The sequence below is a fragment of the Cherax quadricarinatus genome, chromosome 79 (genome assembly GCF_038502225.1).
Source record: "Cherax quadricarinatus isolate ZL_2023a chromosome 79, ASM3850222v1, whole genome shotgun sequence".
NCBI lineage: Eukaryota > Metazoa > Arthropoda > Malacostraca > Decapoda > Parastacidae > Cherax > Cherax quadricarinatus.
The window spans coordinates 5,314,903-5,338,841 of record NC_091370.1 but is presented as its reverse complement, the minus strand read 5'-3'; the positions used below and the strand labels follow the sequence as shown (position 1 = coordinate 5,338,841).

General features: G+C 41.0%; 1 protein-coding gene across 1 annotated transcript in view; it reads left to right on the top strand.

Moving 5' to 3' along the window:
* Sec63 (translocation protein Sec63) overlaps nt 1–23,939 on the top strand; it is an 87,770-nt gene that overhangs the window by 50,731 nt on the left and 13,100 nt on the right. The window contains exons 11-12 of the mRNA XM_070101844.1: nt 14,097–14,232; nt 15,825–15,964. Coding sequence (XP_069957945.1) covers nt 14,097–14,232; nt 15,825–15,964 — 276 coding nt within the window. The remainder of the gene's footprint in view (nt 1–14,096; nt 14,233–15,824; nt 15,965–23,939) is intronic.

Sequence of the window (23,939 nt, the reverse complement as noted above, 5' to 3'; positions counted from 1 at the left end):
GGGATAGGAGAAAGGTATTTGTATACCATATCCTCTTCATACCTCTGTCGAACTGCTCAGTGTTATGTCAAATATTTATTCTGGAGTATTTAACATGTTTTATGTTATTTATATTGTTTATTATTTCATATTAGATCAATTGTGATACTCAAATTAGCTGTAGTGTTGATATTAGCCTAATATTTTTTTTTTTATTATCACACTGGCCGATTCCCACCAATGCAGGGTGGCCCGAAAAAGAAAAACTTTCACCATCATTCACTCCATCACTGTCTTGCCAGAAGGGTGCTTTACACTACAGTTTTTAGACTGCAGCATTAACACCCCTCCTTCAGAGTGCAGGCACTGTACTTCCCATCTCCAGGACTCGAGTCCGGCCTGCCGGTTTCCCTGAGCCCCTTCATAAATGTTACTTTGCTCACACTCCAACAGCACGTCAAGTATTAAAAACCATTTGTCTCCATTCACTCCTATCAAACATGTTCACGCATGCCTGCTGGAAGTCCAAGCCCCTCGCACACAAAACCTCCTTCACTCCCCTCCCTCCAACCTTTCCTAGGCCGACCCCTACCCCGCCTTCCTTCCACTACAGACTGATACACTCTTGAAGTCACTCTGTTTCGCTCCATTCTCTCTACATGTCCGAACCGCCTCAACAACCCTTCCTCAGCCCTCTGGACAACAGTTTTGGTAATCCCGCACCTCCTCCTAACTTCCAAACTACGAATTCTCTGCATTATATTCACACCACACATTGCCCTCAGACATGACATCTCCACTGCCTCCAGCCTTCTCCTCGCTGCAACATTCATCACCCATGCTTCACACCCATATAAGAGTGTTGGTAAAACTATACTCTCATACATTCCCCTCTTTGCCTCCAAGGACAAAGTTCTTTGTCTCCACAGACTCCTAAGTGCACCACTCACCCTTTTTCCCTCATCAATTCTATGATTCACCTCATCTTTCATAGACCCATCCCCATCCGCTGACACGTCCACTCCCAAATATCTGAATACATTCACCTCCTCCATACTCTCTCCCTCCAATCTGATATCCAATCTTTCATCACCTAATCTTTTTGTTATCCTCATAACCTTACTCTTTCCTGTATTCACTTTTAATTTTCTTCTTTTGCACACCCTACCAAATTCATCCACCAATCTCTGCAACTTCTCTTCAGAATCTCCCAAGAGCACAGTGTCATCAGCAAAGAGCAACTGTGACAACTCCCGCTTTGTGTGATTCTTTATCTTTTAACTCCATGCCTCTTGCCAAGACCCTCGCATTTACTTCTCTTACAACCCCATCTATAAATATATTAAACAACCACGGTGACATCACACATCCTTGTCTAAGGCCTACTTTTACTGGGAAATAATTTCCCTCTTTCCTACATTCTCTAACTTGAGCCTCACTATCCTCGTAAAATCTCTTCACTGCTTTCAGTAACCTACCTCCTACACCATACACCTGCAACATCTGCCACATTGCCCCCCTATCCACCCTGTCATATGCCTTTTCCAAATCCATAAATGCCACAAAGACCTCTTTAGCCTTATCTAAATACTGTTCACTTATATGTTTCACTGTAAACACCTGGTCCACACACCCCCTACCTTTCCTAAAGCCTCCTTGTTCATCTGCTATCCTATTCTCTGTCTTACTCTTAATTCTTTCAATAATAACTCTACCATACACTTTACCAGGTATACTCAACAGACTTATCCCCCTATAATTTTTGCACTCTTTTGTCCCCTTTGCCTTTGTACAAAGGAACTCTGCATACTCTCTGCCAATCCCTAAGTACCTTACCCTCTTCCGTACATTTATTAAATAATTGCACCAACCACTCCAAAACTATATCCCCACCTGCTTTTAACATTTCTATCTTTATCCCATCAATCCCGGCTGCCTTACCCCCTTTCATTTTACCTACTACCTTCCCCACACTCACAACTGGCTCTTCCTCACTCCTACAAGATGTTATTCCTCCTCGCCCTGTACACGAAATCACAGCTTCCCTATCTTCATCAACATTTAACAATTCCTCAAAATATTCCCTCCATCTTCCCAATACCTCTAACTCTCCATTTAATAACTCTCCTCTCCTATTTTTAACTGACAAATCCATTTGTTCTCTAGGCTTCCTTAACTTGTTAATCTCACTCCAAAACTTTTTCTTATTTTCAACAAAATTTGTTGATAACATCTCACCCACTCTCTCATTTGCTCTCTTTTTACATTGCTTCACCACTCTCTTAACCTCTCTCTTTTTCTCCATATACTCTTCCCTCCTTGCATCACTTCTACTTTGTAAAAACTTCTCGTATGCTAACTTTTTCTCCCTTACTACTTTCTTTACATCATCATTCCACCAATCGCTCCTCTTCCCTCCCGCACCCACTTTCCTGTAACCACAAACCTCTGCTGAACACACTAACACTACATTTTTAAACCTACCCCCATACCTCTTTGACCCCATTGCCTATGCTCTCATTAGCCCATCTATCCTCCAATAGCTGTTTATATCTTACCCTAACTGCCTCCTCTTTTAGTTTATAAACCTTCACCTCTCTCTTCCCTGATGCTTCTATTCTCCTTGTATCCCATCTACCTTTTACTCTCAGTGTAGCTACAACTAGAAAGTGATCTGATATATCTGTGGCCCCTCTATAAACATGTACATCCTGAAGTCTACTCAACAGTCTTTTATCTACCAATACATAATCCAACAAACTACTGTCATTTCGCCCTACATCATATCTTGTATACTTACTTATCCTCTTTTTCTTAAAATATGTATTACCTATAACTAAACCCCTTTCTATACAAAGTTCAATCAAGGGGCTCCCATTATCATATACACCTGGCACCCCAAACTTACCTACCACGCCCTCTCTAAAAGTTTCTCCTACTTTAGCATTCAGGTTCCCTACCACAATTACTCTCTCACTTGGTTCAAAGGCTCCTATACATTCACTTAACATCTCCCAAAATCTCTCTCTCTCTGCATTCCTCTCTTCTACAGGTGCATACACGCTTATTATGACCTACTTTTCGCATCCAACCTTTACTTTAATCCACATAATTCTTGAATTTACACATTCATATTCTCTTTTCTCCTTCCATAACTGATCCTTCAACATTACTGCTACCCCTTCCTTTGCTCTAACTTAGCCTAATAATGAAGCATATTCTCCTGCTTCATGAGACTGAGCTCACGGCAACCAACAGTGGCTTCAAAGCCACCTTATCTTTAATGGACAATGTACTGTGTCGTTGCTTCACATAATGAGAAGCATTTCTTTTATTCATTGGCTAGGGCTAAAAGTAAGCAGGTTATAACAATAAATGGAGAAAAAGAAATTGGAGTGACTTATGCAGCAAGTAGCGCCACCAAACAGTAGCAGCAGGTTGGTGTGGCGACCTTGGAAATTTGAAATTATGCTAGCCAAAAATAGTGCCGAATAACTGATTGCCGGATTTGTGATGGCGGACCTATATAATAAAGTTGTGATTGTTTCATAATCAGAAATGGTTTTGTTGGTGGGATGTGTATTCATTTTTTAAACACATTACCATTTTTATAATTACTGGAGTGCCTGTAGGGATTTCAACATTTTTAGAGTTCTTGGACATTGGCAATTTAATGGAATTTTAACTTTGATAGTATTGTTTTTTCTAGGTAGTAGGTTGGTAGACAGCAACCGCCCAGGGAGGTACTACCATCCTGCCAAGTGAGTGTAAAACTGAAGCCTGTAATTGTTTTACACGATGGTAGGATTGCTGGTGTCTTTTTTTTTTTCTGTCTCATACATATGCAAGATTTCAGGTATGTCTTGCTACTTCTGCTTACACTTAGGTCACACTACACATACATGTACAAGCATATATATACACACACCCCTTTGGGTTTTCTTCTATTTTCTTTCTAGTTCTTGTTCTTGTTTATTTCCTCTTACCTCCATGGGGAAGTGGAACAGAATTCTTCCTCCGTAAGCCATGTGTGTTGTAAGAGGCGACTAAAATGCCGGGAGCAAGGGGCTAGTAACCCCTTCTCATGTATATATTACTAAATGTAAAAGGAGAAACTTTCGCTTTTCCTTTTGGGCCACCCCGCCTCGGTGGGATACGGCCGGTATGTTGAAAGAAAGATTACCATTTTTATAATTACTGGAGTGCCTGTAGGGATTTCAACATTTTTAGAGTTCTTGGACATTGACAATTTAATGGAATTTTAACCTTGATAGTATTGTTTTTTCTAGGTAGTAGGTTGGTAGACAGCAACCGCTCAGGGAGGTACTACCGTCCTGCCAAGTGAGTGTAAAACAAAAGCCTGTAATTGTTTTACATGATGGTAGGATTGCTGGTGTCTTTTGTCTGTCTCATAAACATGCAAGCTTTCAGGTATGTCTTGCTACTTCTACTTACACTTAGGTCACACTACACATACATGTACAGTGGAACCTCAGAAATCGAACTGCTCCCAACACAACCAATTATGTAAGTGTATTTTTGTATGTGCTTTTATAAGTGTATTTTTGAGGGTCTGAAATGGACTAATCTAATTTACATTATTCCTGATGGGAATAAATTCATTCGGTAAAGGCACTCGAACAGCCTTCTGGACTGAAGAAAGTTCAATATTTGAGGTTCCACTGTACAAGCATATATATACACACCTCTCTGGGTTTTCTTCTATTTTCTTTCTAGTTCTTGTTCTTGTTTATTTCCTCTTATCTCCATGGGGAAGTGGAACAGAATTCTTCCTCCGTAAGCCATGCGTGTTGTAAGAGGCAACTAAAATGCCGGGAGCAAGGGGCTAGTAACCCCTTCTCCTGTATATATTACTAAATGTAAAAGGAGAACCATTCGTTTTTCCTTTTGGGCCACCCCGCCTCGGTGGGATACGGCCGGTGTGTTTTAAGAAGAAGTATTGTTTTTATTTGTGGTGTGTATTTTAGTTATGCTAGTAGTTCTTTATTGTTAATTTTACCATTGGTGTTCTTGTGTTTTTTTTTTTAACCCTTAAACTGTCCAAACATAGATCTACGTTTGGAGCGCTACGCGAGTGAACATATATCTACGTTTGGACAGTTTAAGGGTTAACACATTGGTCGTTTCCCACCAAGGCAGGGTGACCCAAAAAGAAAGAAAAAATATTTTCATCGTTCAACACTTTCACCATCACCCATACATAATCACTGTCTTTGCAGAGGCGCTCATGTACAACTATTTAGAAGTCTCTCCAAACTGCCAATATCCCAAACCCCTCCTTTAAATTGTAGGCATTGTACTTCCCATTTCTAGGGCTCAAGTCTGGCTAACCATTTTCCCTGAATCCTGCTCACACTCCAACAGATTGTCAGGTCCCAAAAACCATTCGTCTCCATTCACTCCTGTCTAACAAGCTCATGCATGCTTGCTGGAAGTCCAAGCCCCTCACCCACAAAACCTTTACCCCTCCCTCCAACCTTTTCGAGGACAACCCCTACCCTGCCTTCTTTCCCCCACAGATTTATACGCTCTCCAAGTCATTCTACTTTGTTCCATTCTTTCTAAATGTCCAAACCACCTCAACAACCCCTCTTCAATCCTCTGACTAATACTTTTAGCAATTCCACACCACCACCTAATTCCCACACTCCGAATTCTCTGCATAATATTTACACCACACGTTGCCCTTAGACACGACATCTCTACTGCTTCCAGCTGCCTCCTCACTGCAGCATTTATAACCCAAGCTTCACACCCATATAAGAGTGTTGGTACCACTATACTTTCGTACATTCCCTTCTTTGCCTCCATGGATAACGTTTTTTGTCCCCACAGATACCTCAACGCACCACTCGTCTTTTTCTTTCATCAGTTCTATGGTTATAAAGGGAAAGGGGGACAAAAGAGAATGTAAAAATTATAGAGGAATAAGTTTACTGAGTATACCAGGAAAAGTGTACGGTAGGGTTATAATTGAAAGAATTAGAGGTAAGACAGAATGTAGGATTGCGGATGAGCAAGGAGGTTTCAGAGTGGGTAGGGGATGTGTAGATCAAGTGTTTACATTGAAGCATATATGTGAACAGTATTTAGATAAAAGTAGGGAAGTTTTTATTGCATTTATGGATTTAGAAAAGGCATATGATAGTGGATAGAGGAGCAATGTGGCAGATGTTGCAAGTATATGGAATATGTGGTAAGTTATTAAATGCTGTAAAGAGTTTTTATGAGGATAGTGAGGCTCAGGTTAGGGTGTGTAGAAGAGAGGGAGACTACTTCCCAGTAAAAGTAGGTCTTAGACAGGGATGTGTAATGTCACCATGGTTGTTTAATATATTTATAGATGGGGTTGTAAAGGAAGTAAATGCTAGGGTGTTCGGGAGAGGGGTGGGATTAAATTTTGGGGAATCAAATTCAAAATGGGAATTGACACAGTTACTTTTTGCTGATGATACTGTGCTTATGGGAGATTCTAAAGAAAAATTGCAAAGGTTAATGGATGAGTTTGGGAATGTGTGTAAAGGTAGAAAGTTGAAAATGAACATAGAAAAGAGTAAGGTGATGAGGGTATCAAATGATTTAGATAAAGAAAAATTGGATATCAAATTGGGGAGGAGGAGTATGGAAGAAGTGAATGTTTTCAGATACTTGGGAGTTGAAGTGTCAGCGGATGGATTTATGAAGGATGAGGTTAATCATAGAATTGATGAGGAAAAAAAGGTGAGTGGTGCGATGAGGTATATGTGGAGTCAAAAAACATTATCTATGGAGGCAAAGAAGGGAATGTATGAAAGTATAATAGTACCAACACACTTACATGGGTGTGAAGCTTGGGTGGTAAATGCAGCAGCGAGGAGACGGTTGGAGGCAGTGGAGATGTCCTGTTTAAGGGCAATGTGTGGTGTAAATATTATGCAGAAAATTCGGAGTGTGGAAATTAGGAAAAGGTGTGGAGTTAATAAGAGTATTAGTCAGAGGGCAGAAGAGGGGTTGTTGAGGTGGTTTGGTCATTTAGAGAGAATGGATCAAAGTAGAATGACATGGAAAGCATATAAATCTATAGGGGAAGGAAGGCGGGGTGGGGGTCGTCCACGAAAGGGTTGGAGAGAGGGGGTAAAGGAGGTTTTGTGGGCAAGGGGCTTGGACTTCCAGCAAGCGTGCGTGAGCGTGTTAGATAGGAGTGAATGGAGACGAATGGTACTTGGGACCTGACGATCTGTTGGAGTGTGAGCAGGGTAATATTTAGTGAAGGGATTCAGGGAAACCGGTTATTTTCATATAGTCGGACTTGAGTCCTGGAAATGGGAAGTACAATGCCTGCACTTTAAAGGAGGGGTTTGGGATATTGGCAGTTTGGAGGATATGTTGTATATTTTTATGTGTGTATGCTTCTAAACTGTTGTATTCTGAGCACCTCTGCAAAAACAGTGATAATGTGTGAGTGTGGTGAAAGTTTTGAATGATGATGAAAGTATTTTCTTTTTGGGGATTTTCTTTCTTTTTTGGGTCACCCTGCCTCGGTGGGAGACGGCCGACTTGTTGAAAAAAAAAAAAAATTCACTTCTTCCATACTTTCTCTCTCCAATGTGAAATCAAAATTTTCTTTATCTAAATCATTTGATACCCTCATCACCTTACTCTTATCTATGTCTACTTTCAACTTTTTACCTTTACACTCCCTCTGAAACTCATCCACTAAACTTTGCCACTTTTCTTTAGATTTCTCAAAAGCACAGTATCATCAGCAAAAAGTATCTGTGTCAACTCCCATTTTGTACACAAATAACCCGCACATAAAAGAGAGAAGCTTACGACGACGTTTCGGTCCGACTTGGACCATTGACAAAGTCACACTAACAGAGGTGGAGCAGGACGGCTATATATAGGCAGGAAGAGGTGGAGGTAGTCGGACCGAAACGTCGTCGTAAGCTTCTCTCTTTTATGTGCGGGTTATTTGTGTATCGTTCCAGTCACGGTATTGTGCCTTTTTGTTATTTATGGGTCCCATTTTGTATTTGATTCCCCATAATTTAATCCCACCCCTCTCCCCAACACCCTAGCATTTACTTCTTTTACATCCCCATCTATAAATATATTAAACAACCATAGTGACATTACACATCCCTGTCTAAGACCTACTTTTACTGGGAGGTAATCTTCCTCTCTCCATGTCAAACTTCTCTGCTGATCTTACAACTACATACAGAAAGACCCCGCTTATAACAACAAGTTAGGTTCTGGGATACCGTTGTAAAGCAAAAATTGCTGTAAAGCGAAATGTACACTTTTTTACACTTTCAAATGCATATACAAGCCTGATAAAATGGTTACACTATAATATATTAAGTGAGCAACAGAGCTAGACCTAAAAAATGCATATACAACACACACCTGTTACTTAAAATATTTTTGTCCTTAGCTTAGAGTGATTGGTGAATATATTTGTTGTAGGAAGTCTGAACAAATGAAGAATGGGTGTTATTGAAAACTGCTGCATTAGCATAATACTGTAAAGCAGGGCCTGCCTGTAACTACCTACCCAAGGTCTGCCTGCCTAGAGAATATTCCGGGGATCAATGCCCTTGCGGCCCGGTCCATGATCAGGCCTCCTGGTGAATCAGGGCCTGATCAACCAGGCTGTTACTGCTGGCTGCACATAGTCCAGCATACAAACCACAGCCTGGCTGATCCAGCACCAACTTTAAGTATCTGTCTAGCTCCATTGTGTAGGCAGCCAGGGGTCTATTGGTAATTATCCTTATCTATGGTAGAAGGCTGTTTAAACAGTCTTGAGCCCCAGACACTTATTTTGCTTTTTCTTAGTGTACCAGTGGCACCCCTACTTTTCATTGGAGTATTTTGCACCACCTACCCAGTCTTTTGCTTTTGTAGGGAGTGATTTCTTTGTGCAGATTAGGAACCATTCCTTTTAGGATTATGATGCATCTCTCTTGCTTGCACTCCAGTGAGTACAAGTCAAGTGCTTCCAAGCATTCCCAGTAGTTAAGGTTTTTGACAGAACTTGTATGTGTAATTAAGGTTCTCTGTACATTCTCTAGATCTGCAATTTCAGCTGCCTAGAGAGAACAAGTGATTTGGCTTGGCATCTCTTGTTTTGAACGCTCTCATTATCCATCCTATCATTTTCTTCGCAGATGTGATAGTGGCACTGTTGTGATCTTTGAAAATGAGACCCTTAGACATTACCACTCCCAGGTCCTTCACATTACTTTTTTGCTCTGTTGTATTATTATTATTATTTTAATCAAAAAGAAGCGCTAAGCCACAAGGGCTATACAGCTGCTCTGTTGTATGATTTGTTTGTAGTATACTCAGTTCTAGTTATTATCTCCTCCAGTTTTCCATAATGGAGTAGTTGGAATTTGTCTTCATTGAACATCATATTGTTTTCTGTTGTCCATTGGAAAACTTGGTTTATATCTTCTTGGAAGTTAACAGTGTCCTCACTGGAGGACAGTCTCAGGCAGATCCTAGTATCATCTGCAAAGGATGACATGGTGCTATGGTTTTACATCTCTGTATATGTCTGATATGAGGAACAGGATGGGGGCGAGTACTGTCCCTTGTGGAACAGAGCTTTTCACTATGGCAGTTCCAATTTAACTCTGTGTTTGATTGGTTAAAAAGTAGGGTAACCCACAGGAGGAAACACATTTACAATTACATATTCAAATCACATTCTTAACTGCAGCATCCACCTATCCTTAGTGGTTTCTAAGCAGTAATGCTGTTCACTTTTTTGTTAAATACTAGGTGGACAAAATGATATGATACTCAATTTTATGTCAAGTCCAATAGAGGTTAGAATCTTGGTGCTAGGTAGGCTTGCTTAACCTTTTCTGTCTCCCATGTATATATATGTTTTTGAAGTCAGTCTTGCTTATGTATTTAATGTCTTAATTGCAGCACTCTGAAATGTGCTATGAGTCATAGTTTTTGGCCTAGACATGAAAGAATGGGTCTGTGCAGTGGATGTGCAGTTCATGATAGGAACAGTTAACCTCTGACCTTGTTTATGGTTAAAGTACCAATTTTGAGGCATTTTCTAGGCTAATTTTCATAGTTTTATTGCCTGTTTCTAGGTGTTATTTGTTAGGGAAATGGAGACGATTTTGGTCAGTTTCAGGCCGAAAGTGGCCTGATATAGGCTTCAAAATGACCTGAAATAGGCTTCAGTTTTCTTGAAGAGTAGGGGCACCCCTTACTTCCTTCCCCTAGTCTGTCTTATGGGTTTTTAGTAGATCTGCTTCAGTTATTGGGGTAGCCTCCACCATGACCAATGATTCTTGGCTATATTTTATTAGCCAAGAAACAGGGCAAAATTTCAGTTTTCTTTTATGTTGTTGGATTCAAATTAGAGGGCATGTGTTATATAGGAGAGGCCTGGGGATGTAATTAATGAACAGAGGTTTGGTTTAGTGACTGAAATGCCTCCATTGTTTATTTTGCACTATTTTTAAATTGAAATTTGTTGAATTTTGTGTAAAACTGGCCAAATTAACAAATTCTGGACCTTTCATTGGATAGTACTTTCTTGTTCTCAGATGATAGACCATAAGGTATACTAGCAATATAGCTGGCTAGGATTTGGGATGGTTTGAGCAGTGGAATTTCCCTAAAATAGGCCTCAGGGTGGGCAGAAATCACAGTTGAGCAAAGTGCTCTTCAACCTTCAGCTTCACAACCATATAAATTTGTAAGTTGTACGTCAACTTTTGCATTTTTTATATCATTACCTTTAGAAAAATTGTCTTATCATTTTAGAAGATAATGTCTTTTTTAATTTGTTATGACAGTGACAAATTGGGTCATGACAGTGTAAAGGTTAAGTATCTAAGGGTGTTCTATTGATTCATACATAATAGTGTGTGTAAAGTGCACAAGTAATATGTGTGATGCTTGTATTGTATGAAGTTTATAATTAAAGTTAAATTTTTTTTTTTTGCAGTGAATTATTCACATTATTTGCCTTTATTCTAATACAGTGGAACCTTGGTTTCCGTTTGCCCAGGTTTTTGCCAAATTCGGTTTTCAACGACTTTTTTTCCATCAAAATATTGTCCCAGTTTTTGTTCATCACCTCAGTTTTCGTCCACCGTACAGAACGTGTCCGTCTGCCCGCACCATCCCACTCACGCACTCTGAGTCAGTCTGGCTTTGTTTCTCGTTGAGTGAACATTACCCTGTGTATTCATATGAAACATTTCGTAATAATCCATTGTTTTTTGTGCTTGTTTATTGAGTGCCACTGCTAAATAAGCCACCATGGGGTCAAAGACAGTTCTGAGTGCCAGCCCTTTCATAAAGAAAGCAAGAAACATGATAGAATTCAGTGGTGGTAGTGATGGTGGTAGAGAGTGGTGGTGGTTGTGATGGTGGTAGAGAGTGGTAGTGGTTGTGATGGTGGTAGAGGTTGGTAGTGGTTGTGATGGTGGTAGTGATGGTGGTAAACCTCTCCTCCTTTTCCCCTCCTCGCCGTCTTCCATTCGCCAACAAGTGTCTTCAGTAAGAGTGCTAGTGATTTACATGTTCATTTATCCATTTCATTAGTGCTTTATATTTATTTCTCATTGCTTTCTGTATTTAAAACTATAGTTATTCTCTATAAAATGTATTTTTTGTTAATATTTTTGGATGTCTTGAACGGATTAATTGGATTTACATTATTTCTTATGGGAAATATTGCTTCAGTTTTCGTCAGACTCTGAAACGAATTAAAGACGAAAATTGAGGTTCCACTGATTAGTACATTGCAAGAAAGCATGTATGTATTTTGTGGGTAAATATTTAAATTATGGTTTCAGTAACATTGCTTTGGGAATTACAAGGATAAAAATGTTTTGGTCATTGGTTGTCTGCAGTAGGACACTTGAGAGGTCTTGTTGTAAGATGCCATACCTATTTTCTGCTATCTTCCTTTGCCTCACTATGACTTACCATAAATTGTGTTCAGTTCATACTCCTTTACCTCCACTCTTCATTACTCCATTGTTGTGGTGGCACCTGTTATTTGTTAGGTGGTTCTGGTGATTATCTTCCCCATTGCCCTGTCTTGGACCAGGCCTCATTGGTTGCAAATGAAATATTACAGGCTTATGAACTATTAGGAAGTACAGGAAAACAAAGATATAGATATGCAGAATGTAAGAAGTTTGTAGCACATTTCCAACTAGAGCCTTCCACTCTGCATGACTCCAGTTGGTAACTCTCTAGTAGTGCCAGCATCACCTCTCCCTTCAGTGGATCATTTTTTTCTATCTGTTTCCCTTTATCCATTAAACCACCAGAGTGGTTTTATGGATAAAGTCAGTGTTTGTGTTCATTTATGTTCTTTACTGCCAGAGGATGCCCATTCTGTTTCCTCTGCTCACAGGATTTATGGTTTTGGCAAGCCTTATGAGTATTGCATGTTGATATGCATGGACTAGTTCCTGTGGTATTGCGACAAGCCTTGTGAGCATTTGTGTACTTTCCCTTGGGGTATGAACCCTACAGGGACTTACTATTGCACCTCAAGTCATCCAGGGGTGACCCCCTGTGTGGGGGATGACACTTCATGCGCCGCTGGACTGTTATGATTTGCTTTGGACTGAGTCTCATTCTCTTAGTGGCTCTCTGGACCATCATCATCATTTTTCCTGAGCTTTGCTGCATGAAGCTAGGGTGTTATTTCTTTGTTGATGCTGTTTCTGTTGGTTTCTGCTCTCCCTTTGGCTAACTGCTCAGTTATATGTAGAATATGAGGGTTTCACAAGCTCTGCATGACAAAGGTACATTGATGCTGGGCTATGTGGTCAGCATTAACACTTCCTTGATATATTTGAACCCTTTGTAGCCAAATTTATTTATAAGTTAATAAATTTTTTGTACCATTCATTCATGATCAGCCATGATGGACCTATCTCACATTATGAAAATTTAGTGTGCTTTGCTACCATAGCTCTGTTGTTGGTAGGTAATCCGTATGCTTGTGGGTTGGACCTATGAATGTGATTATACCCAGGTGCTTGCCTTCTGTTGCTTGTTCTGGTGTTTGTGTATGCATGCAATAAATAGCAGGATCTTCTAGCCTTTTGCAGGATGCCATTCTTTATGGCTTACTGCATTTTGTTGTGGGTTTTAACTCAACCTGAGTTAAAATTACAAACTATTAATGACATCGTTAGTTCTTCTTTCAATGCATCAACAGTATCCCACTGAAGCAGGGTGGCCCAAAAAGAAAAATGAAAGTCTCTCTTTTTAACTTTAGTAATGTATACAGGAGAAGGGGTTGCTAGCCCCTTGCTCCCGGTATGTTAGTCGTCTCTTACAACATGCATGGTTTACGGAGGAAGAATTCTGTTCCACTTCCCCATTTAGATAAGAGGAAATAAACAAAAACAAGAGCTAGTAAGAAAGAAGAAATCCCAGATGGGTGGGTATATATATATATATATATGCTTGTACAGGCATGTGTAGTATGATCTAAGTGTAAGTAGAAGTAGCAAGATTGCCAAAAATCTTGTATGTTTATGAGACAGAAAAAAGACACCAGCAATCCTACCATCATGTAAACAGTTACAGGCTTCCTTCTTACACTCACTTGGTAGGATGGTAGTACCTCTCTGGGTGGTTGCTGTGTACAAACCTACTACCTAGGTACATCGTTAGTTATCTGACTTAAGAACCCCTCATGTGTGGGCTGTGATCATATGGATCGACCCACCTGTGTTTTACAGATGGGCTCTGAGGGTCCTACAACAGAAAACTGCTCTGACCCTAGTGAAAAATGCATTTATGCATGACAGGCTTTGGAGGCCTATGATTTTGCTACCTTGGCCCACTTGGTGCCTGCAAAGCCCACCTGGTTCCTGCAAGCTCCATCTGGTGCCTGCACACCACAATAATGAAACATCAAGGGTGCAGGTGGAGGAAAGGAAAGGTGGGTTTTAGGTAGGAAATAAGTATGGCATATTACAGGTATCTCACCAGGGTCACTTATATTAAAATGCATCTTTTATTAAGGTGGGTATTGCTTGCACTCTGTATTAAAAAAAATATCATTACTTTGCATTTATATTTAAACTTTTGTAAAGGCCAAGAAGTCTGGTTGGAAGAAGCCACAACCTAAGAAAGGCGGAAAATCCAAGTCCAAAGCTCAGCCACCAAAGAAGAAGCAGCAGCAGTCCACAGGTAAAAAGGAAGAACTTGAGGATGAAAAGAAAGAGAAAAGTAAGAAAGATCAACTTGTTCTGTTTCATTTTGATTTTTAGTTTTTAGATAAACAGAGTACAGTAAATAGAGATATGGATCAGTTCAGTTACCTCCAGTGTCTTATGCTTTGATCCTGCAGTTTAATACTAACATTATTAAAATTTTGCTTTTATATAATTCACAAATTATGATTCAAGTGAGTTAGCTTAGTGTCTGTATTTGCATATATTAATGTAACTTTTGCTTATTACTATAGACTGAACCATACAATGTGAGTTCTTGCATCTTTGGAAGTATCATTGGCAGCAAATCTATTTTTTTAACATATTGGCTGTTTGTCACTGAGGTAGGGTGACTACCTCCCCCCCAAAAAGAGGAAAACACACATTCACCATTATTCATTCAGTTGGTGTCTTGCCAGAAGTATGCTGACATCTCAATTCAGATGACCTACCGAATTGCAACATCCCTACTCCTCCTTTGGGGTGCAGGCACTGTACTTTCTATTTCCAGGACTAGATTTCAAATCTCTTTTGTATACAGTGTGTGTGTGTGTTGGGGTGTGAGCAGGGTAATATTTTGTGGAGAGATTCAGGGAAACTGGTTAGCCAGACTTGAGTCCTGGAGGTGGGAAATACAATGTGTGCACCATATTTCCGATGAAACTTGCTCTCAGGGTTGGAGAATTTAAAAAAAAAAAAAATTATGAAATGTCAGAGAATCTTTTTCTGAAGGCAATGAAACAAAAAAAAAAAAAAAAGTATGAAATTTGATGGAAAATTTACAGAATTGCGGTCTCGGCGATACTTACGCATTGGCGATTTCACCCACTTTGAGGCCTATTTTTGGCCAGTTCCATTATTCCAGTCAACCAAACTCATTCTATTTTGCTAGTATTTCTTCTACTCGATCGATTGACTTGATTAGAAGAAACTGCCTGTTTGCCTAATTCAGCTACCCAATAAAGTGAGCAGATATTGGTAATTTGGCCAATTTCACACACAATTAAAAAATTGTCTATTTCAAAATAGGGTCCAGAATAAACATTGTAGACACTCATGTCACGAACAAAAAGGCACAGTACTGTGACTGGAACAATACACAAATAACTCGCACAAAGGAGAGAGGAGCTTATGACAGACCAAAACCACATCATCATCATGATACAAGATATCAGTGTTTCTGTGTACATGTATTATTATTGTTGTGGATAGTTCTTTGAATTGTACGTGCATGAAAGATTTGCTGCCTTTTTGACATGTTGACTAAACATGTCAGTTCACGTGGTGATGCGTACTTTGACGAATTAGACATATGCAAGACCTGGATATCTTTATTTTGAACATATTTCATGAAACCTCTTCAAAATAAAGATACACACATGTTGCACATGTATCTAATTCACCAACTGTTTTGTATATTTGTTTTGAAAAAAAAACTGTTTAGAGGGAAATGTGCACCATAATTAAAGGTTTACACCATAAACCATGGTTGTCTGCAACTCTTGCCTCTCAAACTAAATGAAAATGATTTTATTTTGTTCTGCATTGATTATTTATCCTTGTTGGATAAAAGTCATTGAGTGAAGTGAAATGATGCTTCATCAACAGGTGGGTTACAGCAGCAGCCAGAGCAAGTAGAGGTCGTCGAAGAGAAAGCTGACCAAGACACAGATGAAGATGAATCAGCTTCCCATTCGGATGAATCTGTTGCTGAAGAAGCAGACACAGAGTCCCATAAAGAAGATAAGGCTAGTCTATACCATAAATTAATAAGAGCCTAGAATCTTAGATATAAAATGTCAAATATTTTCCCTGGCACCTTAAGTTATCACAATATTGTCCTTTCCATGTTTTATGAAAGTGAGCTTTAAATTGTTCAGTAGTACTAAATACGAAGACTCCTACTTATAAAGAAAGCTCTCTTCACTGCTTTCACTCGGTCAAATTATAAACTTGAATGATAAAAATGACTAACAGAAAATGCAGTAATGTATATGGTTGTTTGTATTATGCCATGGGTATAGAGGAAGTGTGTGATAAGATTATATTAGGCACTGTACATTAATTTAACAAAGGAAATATGTATATATTTTTCAACATGTCTGCCGTTTCCCACCGAGGCAGGGTGACCCAAAAAGAAAGAAAAAACTTTCATCATCATTCAGCACTTTCACCATCGCTCATACATAATTACTGTCTTTGCAGAGGCACTCAGATACGACAGTTTTGATGTCCCTCCAAACTGCCATTATCCCAGACCCCTCCTTTAAAGTGCAGGCATTGTACTTTCCCATTTCCAGGACTCGCATCCGGCTAACCGGTTTCCCTGAATCCTTTCACAAAATATTACCCTGCCCACATTCCAACAGCTCGTCAGGTTCCAAAAACCATTCGTCTCCATTCACTCCTATCTAACACTCGCGTGCACATGCTGGAAGTCCAAGCCCCTCGCCCACTGAATCTCCTTTACCCTCTCCCTCCAACCCTTTTGAGGACAACCCCTACTGATATTATACGCTCTCCAAGTCATTCTACTTTGTTCCATACTCTCTAAATGACCAAACCATCTCAAGAACCTCTCTTCAGCCCTCTGACTAATACTTTTAGTAACTCCACACTTCGTCCTAATCTCCACGCTACAAATTCTCTGCATAATACACCACACATTGCCCTTAGACAGGACATCTCCACTGCCTCCAGCAGCCTCCATTCTGCAGCATTTACAACTCATGCTTCACACCCATATAAGAGAGTTGGTAATATGCATATGTGCATTTATAGATTTAGAAAAGACATATGATAGTGGATAGTTAAGCAATGTGGCAGATGCTGCAAGTGTATGGAATAGGTAGTAAGTTACTAAATGCTGTAAAGAGTTTTTATGAAGATAGGGAGGCTCAAGTTAGGGTGTGTAGAAGAGAGGGAGATTACTTTCCAGTAACAGTAGGTCTTAGACAGGGATGCGTGATGTCACCATGGTTGTTTAGCATATTTATAGATGGGTTGTAAATGTGAATGCTAGGGTGTTGGGGAGAGGGGTGGGATTAAATTATGGGGAATCAAATGCAAAAGTTACTTTTAGCTGATGATACTGTGCTTTTGGGGGATTCTAAAGAAAAGTTTCAAAGGTTAGTGGACGAGTTTGGGAGGGTGTGTAATGGTAGAAAGTAAACATAGGTAAGAGTAAGGTGATGAGGGTATCAAGCGATTTAGATAAAGGAAAATTGGATATCACATCGGAGGGAGGGAGTATGGAAGAAGTAAAATGTTTTTGGATATTTGGGAGTTGACTTGTCAGTAGATGGGTGTGAAGGCTTACTCAGCCCTGTAAGATCTTAAGTAGGTCTTATCAAGGCTGGCTTCTCCTTAGGAAAATTAATGAATAGAAAAAGAATAACAACATACAAAGATAAACATTTTATTGTTAAAATTGAAAATATAAAACATTTAAATATGAACTTTTATCCTACTTGAAAGAAAAATGAAAAATAAAAATGACATCTGAATTCAATGCTAATATGTACAGTTAGACTGGGGTGTCTTGGTTGATGTTGACACCGCACTTTGTAGAAATTGTAGCCGTTGCTGATGGGGGGGGGGGGGGGGGTTACAGCTGTTGAGTGACAACCCAACGATTAGTTTGTCACAGTCTCCAGCCTTGAATAATCTGTCAGGGTGATAGGAACACAGGTATTTCACCACTGCAAAGATGAGGGGCAGTTGACTGGGGTTGGCTACACTTATCAGGTACGTAGATAAAAGTGACGTCCCAGAACTCGTGTGAAGTTCGTCTCCTTCAACACTGTTTCTTTGGTTGCCAGATGACCCAAGCTGACATTCCAAGCTAGAAAGAGACAAAAGTTACACACTGCTTAAGAAATCACTCTCCATGATAAGTAAGGCATTTAACCCTTTGAGGGTTTTGGCCGTACTAGTACGGCTTACGACCCAGAGTTTTTGACGTACTAGTACGCCCAAATTCTAGCACCCTCAAATCTAGTGGGAGAAAGCTGGTAGGCCTACATATGAAAGAATTGGTCTGTGTGGTCAGTGTGCACAGTATAAAAAAAAATCCTGCAGCACACAGTGGATAATGAGAAAAAAAAAACTTTGTCCGTTTTTTGGGGAATAAAACAGCGACTTTGCACTGTATTTTCATATGCTATTTATTGTTGTATTCTAGTTTTCTTGGTCTCATTTTATAGAATGGAAGACATCCTACAGAAATAGAGATGATTTTGACTGGTTTTACAATGAAAAGTACCTTGAAATTGAGCTCAAAGTAGCAGAAATGTTCGATTTTTACCAAAGTTCAAAAGTAAACAAATCATGCCAAGCGTCCAATACACGTCAACTTGTGAGTCTAATATTCTCTTGCAAGTGCGCCAATGTTATTTATACCATTTTTTACACAAATGCAGTAGTCTGCATAACAGTAAATCTTCTATTTTTTGTGAGAATAAAAATTCAAAGTGGAAAACAAAAGAATGTAAGAGGGGCCTTGAGACGTGACTGATGAACAGAGGAAATGTCATCTTAGTGCCAGTAATGTCTCTTGTTTATTCTGGACCCTATTCGGATATTGGCATCTTTTGAAATTTGTGTGAAATTGGCATAATTGCTAAATTCTGACCACTGTACTGGATAGTTGAAATTGGTAAATGGGTGGTTTCTTGCACTCATCCGATAGACAAAATGGAGTTCTAGCGAAATATTCATGTTTTTTGTCGACTAGTACAGTGGAATTGGCCGAAAATGGGGATCAAAGTGGGCAAAATCGCCGATGGGTAAACATCGCTGAGATCGCTAACTTCGTGAGAGCATAATTCCGTAAGTTTTCCATCAAATTTCATACTTTTGGTGTCATTATGATTGGGAAAAGATTCTCTATCTTTTCATAAGAATTTTTTTTTTTTTTTTTTAAATTTGGCTGACCCTGAGAACGAGTCCTGGAGAGGGCTTGTCGACCCTCAAAGGGTTAAAAGACTGGTGAAGATTGAAATGCAAAACCTGGAAATCAAGGCAGAATGAACTACATTCTTAGAATTGGTTAAAAGTGAAGGTTTTAACCAACATGTCATTAAAAACAGGAGCAGAGGCTTTTACTTAGTTGTGTTGGGAGCTGTGAGTCAAGTGATTACCATTTGGTCGGAGCCCCACACGTCACCTTTCCGGGTGGAGACAAGGGGGAGGGGGGGGAAAAGTGGGAGCTAGACTGACCCTACCTTAGCAATCAAACTATTGTCACCATATACTCACTCGCTACCCCTATCTGTTGAACTTTTCCCTCATAGTGGGTTCATGAAGAACGAGGTTAACCATAGAATTGATGAAGGAAAAAAGGTGAGTGGTGCGTTGAGGTATCTGAAAACAAAGAATGTTATCAGTGGAGGCAAAGAAGGAATTGTATGAGAGTATACTGGTACCAACACCCTTGTATGGGTGTGAAGCATGGGTTGTAAATGCTGCAGCCAGGAGGCAGCTGGAGGCAGTGGAGATGTCATGTCTAAGGGTAATGTGTGGTGTAAATATTATGCAGAGAATTCGTAGTGTGGGAGCTAGGAGGGGTGTGGAGTTACTAAAAGTATTAGCCAGAGGACTGAAGAGGGGTTGTTGAGGTGGTTTGGTCATTTAGAGAATGGATCAAAGTAGAATGACTTGGAGAGCTTATAAATCTGTAGGGAAGGAAGGCACGGTAGGGGTCGTTCCCAAAAAAGTAGGAGGGAGGGGGTAAAGGAAGATTTGTGGGTGAGGGGCTTGGACTTCCAGCAAGTGTGTGTGAGTGTGTTAGGAGGGAATGGAGACAAATGGTTTTTGGAACCTGATGAGCTGTTGGAGTGTGAGCAGGGTAATATTTTGGGAAGGGATTCATGGAAACCAGTTAACCGGACTTAGAGTCCTGGAAATGGTGAAGTACAATGCCTGCACTTTAAAGGAGGGGCCTGTGATGTTGGCAGTTTGTAGGGATGTCTAAGCTGTCATATCTGAGCACCTCTGCAAAGACAGTGATTATGTATGACTGATGGTGAAAGTGTTTAATGATGAAAGTTTTTTTCTTTTTGGGTCACCCTGCCTCAGTGGGAAACTGCCGATGTGTTAAAAAAAAATGCATACGTAGCAAAATTATTCTTCTTTTTCTGATTATGAATGGTACAGGACTAGATTTCTTACAAGTATAAGAGGCATAAATTTAACACTTTGATGGAGATGTGCCTTAGTGCTGAGGAGGGGCTGTTATCCCTTAAGCTATGTCTGACATATGCCAGATACTAGGGAACCTGGCTGGCTCATATATGCTCTTTACCATTTTTTTTTTTTTTTTTTTTGTGCCTTCAGATTTTCCATGTGCTGCCATTTTAAATCTTGGCTCAGTTGTCTGGGGTGCAGATTGCCTCACATCACCTCATGCCTGGAAAAAAAAAAATGGATCAACACGTGTCATGGGGCACACTGCCTCAGATGTACCTGTAAATAATGCAACCAGGACTTGCTTGTCTTGCCACCACTGGCTTCCCTGCAAGTAAATAGTTTGTAGAACTGGAAGGATGATGTCTTATTCATGATACTAACAATGAAATTCAGTCAAAGCACACCTCAGTATGTAGATTTTTAACTTAGGACAATATAAAGCCGGTATGACTTATTTCCATGACTTGAAGAGTATCAGATATTGAAACAATTGTAATATCATCACATTTCCTTGTACGTAGTGCAATGACAAATGCAGTCTAAAGAAATAAGAAAAATATAATTTCTACCAGTTTAAGAGTAAATATTTCAGTTTGACCTAGGTAGTAGGTTGGTAGACAGCAGCTGCCCAGGGAGGTACTACTGTCCTGCCAAGTGAGTGTAAAACGAAAGCCTGTAATTGTTTTACATGATAGTAGGATTGCTGGTGTCCATTTTTCTGTCTCATAAACATGCAAAGTTTCAGGTACGTCTTGCTACTTCTACTTAACACTCAGGTCACACTACACATACATGTACAAGCATATATATACACACACCCCTCTGGGTTTTCTTCTATTTTCTTACTAGTTCTTGTTCTTGTTTATTTCCTCTTACCTCTGTGGGGAAGTGGAACAGAATTCTTCCTCCATAAGCTATGCATGTTGTAAGAGGCGACTAAAATGCCAGGAGCAAGGGGCTAGTAACCCCTTCTCCTGTATAAATTACTAAATTTAAAAAGAGAAACTTTCGTTTTTTCTTTTTGGGCCACCCTGCCTCGGTGGGATATGGCCGGTTTGTTGAAAGAAAGATGATGACGATTCCAATTTGAGCTAAGGCTTGCTGTGCTGCTCTGCATGATTCAAGTACAGTGGAACCCCTGTTTTTGCACATTCCAGCTATTGGACGATTCGGTTTTAGAACCGTTTTTGTGCAAAATTTTGTTCCAGGTATCAGACGTATTAGACACCGGCACTCCGTGTCTGCCTCTGTCGGTGGTCGAGTGAGCATTACTTCGCGTGTCTTGGTCTGAGGAGTTAGACCTGTCGGTCTTCTTCTTCAGACCGAACCTAATTACCCCCCAATCTCCCCTCCCCTATCCCATCCTCCCCTTTTTCCTTTCCTCCTCCTCCTCCCCACCCCTCCCTTTTGCCCTTCCTCTTTTTGGCCTTTGGGGTTTTTCCCACAGGCGTGCTAGTTCCTAGGTAGGGGAAAGGGTACCGGGGTCCATCCCATTCCCTTTGGGTTCTTGGCGGTGGCGTAGTTTGCCGTGGAATCTGGATCGCCTGGGGATGTCCCGATCCCTCTCTGGTATCCCGGAGAGTGGCTTTGGGTGTCTTTCGGGCGACGGGTGTATCTCTGGAAGCCACCTTTCGGATTCCGGGGTGGTGGCCGAAGGAGGTATGCTTTGTGGCGGATATCCGGCCGCCCTCTCTTTTGTCCACCGAAGTAGCTTCGCAGATGTGAGGTTGCTATCCCGGATTGCTGGTTTACTGGCGTGAAGGGCACGGGTTCCATGCTGCATCTGCGCTACTAGTGGTGCTGAGGTCCTCTTGGGCGCGGAGGGAGATTTCCGGCCCTTTCATTCCTCCTGGGAACTATTCCTCCCCGCTCCCCCCTTTTTTATTCTTTTTTTTCTTAAAAACAAAAAGCAAAGGAGTAACCTAACCATGGAGAACCCAGTCCATGAACCCACTATCCCCGGGCCCCTTCTTGATACCGCACCCCATTCTGACCCTGCCTTGTTTTTTGACCACTTTTCGGACACTCCTGATGCCCCTGTACCTTTTGCTGGTGTTGTTTCCTCACCTGCTTCAGGTACCGGGGCTTCAACTGACTCCTTCGATTTGTCTGACCTCTGCTCTCCTTTGACTATGCTTCCGGCCTCTCCCTCTACGGTACAGCAATTTTCGAATCACCAGCCCGTTTCACGACGGACCAACTCCGGTCCTACTCCTAAACGCCAACGACAATCTCCTGATGATGTCCCTTCATTACCTTCCCATTCTACTAGGAAAAGACCGACACGTCATGCACTTCCTCTCCACGCTCGGTTTCGGACCACACAATGGACTAAATTCTTTACTTTAAGACCGACTTCTTCTTCTGCCTATCTTTCTGACCATAGTATTGGCAAAGCGCTCCTGCGCCATGTAGTTAGAGATATTTCATTTCATGCTCTCAAGAGCGGTACGTGCATCGTCACTGTCCAGAATGCTACCCAAGCTCATGATCTTTCTCTCCTTTCGCATATCGATACTACTCCTATCACTATTGAAAAACATCTTTTTCTCAATTCTTGTAGTGGTACTGTCATTCTGCCCCATACCATAGTCCAGCAGAATTTCCAGTCATGTGGCAATGACATTCTTGAACAGCTGGAACTCCAGGATCTCCCAATCCTCGAAGTAGACACTTACGTCCTTCCTGCCCGTGGGCGGAGACGTTACCCTTGCAATGTGGCTCTATTAACTTTCGACAGCCGTGAACTCCCGCCCTCTGTTTATGTCGCGGGTCATTGGTTACAAGTTTGAAAGGTGATCCCTACACCGCAACAGTGTAGAACTTGCTGGTGTTTCGGTCACCCAGCAAAATATTGCAGATCTATGGCCAAATGCCCAGTCTGTGGTGCCGACGACCATTTTAATACATCTTGCAGTCAACCTCCATCTTGCCTTAATTGTAATGAGGCTCGTCCTTCGTACTCTCGCCGTTGCCAGGTCTACTTGAATGAGCGTGAAATCCGTTGCCTCAAAGAAGCAGAAGGTCTCCCTTATGCTATGGCAGTTACTCATCTCTGCCTCCAAGGGAGACTACCCCGTGTTTCTTATTCTCGTGTTTCAAAACGTCCCCCCACTTCTGGAGTCCCATCTTCTGCAGCCTCCTCTGTTGTTACCCCTCCCATAGCCACTCTGGCATCTAATCCTTTTGCTGTCCTTGGCTCTGACATCCCGACTACAGCTCAGTCTGTTCTCACATCTTCGCGTCCTTCCTCACAAGCCCCGGTATCGACAAGACCCCGTACGACACCTTCTACCAATCGCCCCTCTACTTCTCAGAAGTCCAAAAAAAACCCCAGTGCTCAAATCTTCATTGCCCCTTCCTTCCCTTCTTCCACCTCCGCACTTTACCTTTCCAGTCTCTGTACCTAGTTCTTCCCCTCTATCTGGCTCTCTTACAAGTGTGGAGGTTCACCCTCCTCCTCGTACTATGCCTTCCACCCTCGTCCCCTCCCAAGTTTCTCCCTCTTCTGCCACCTCCCAGGTTTCTGCCTCT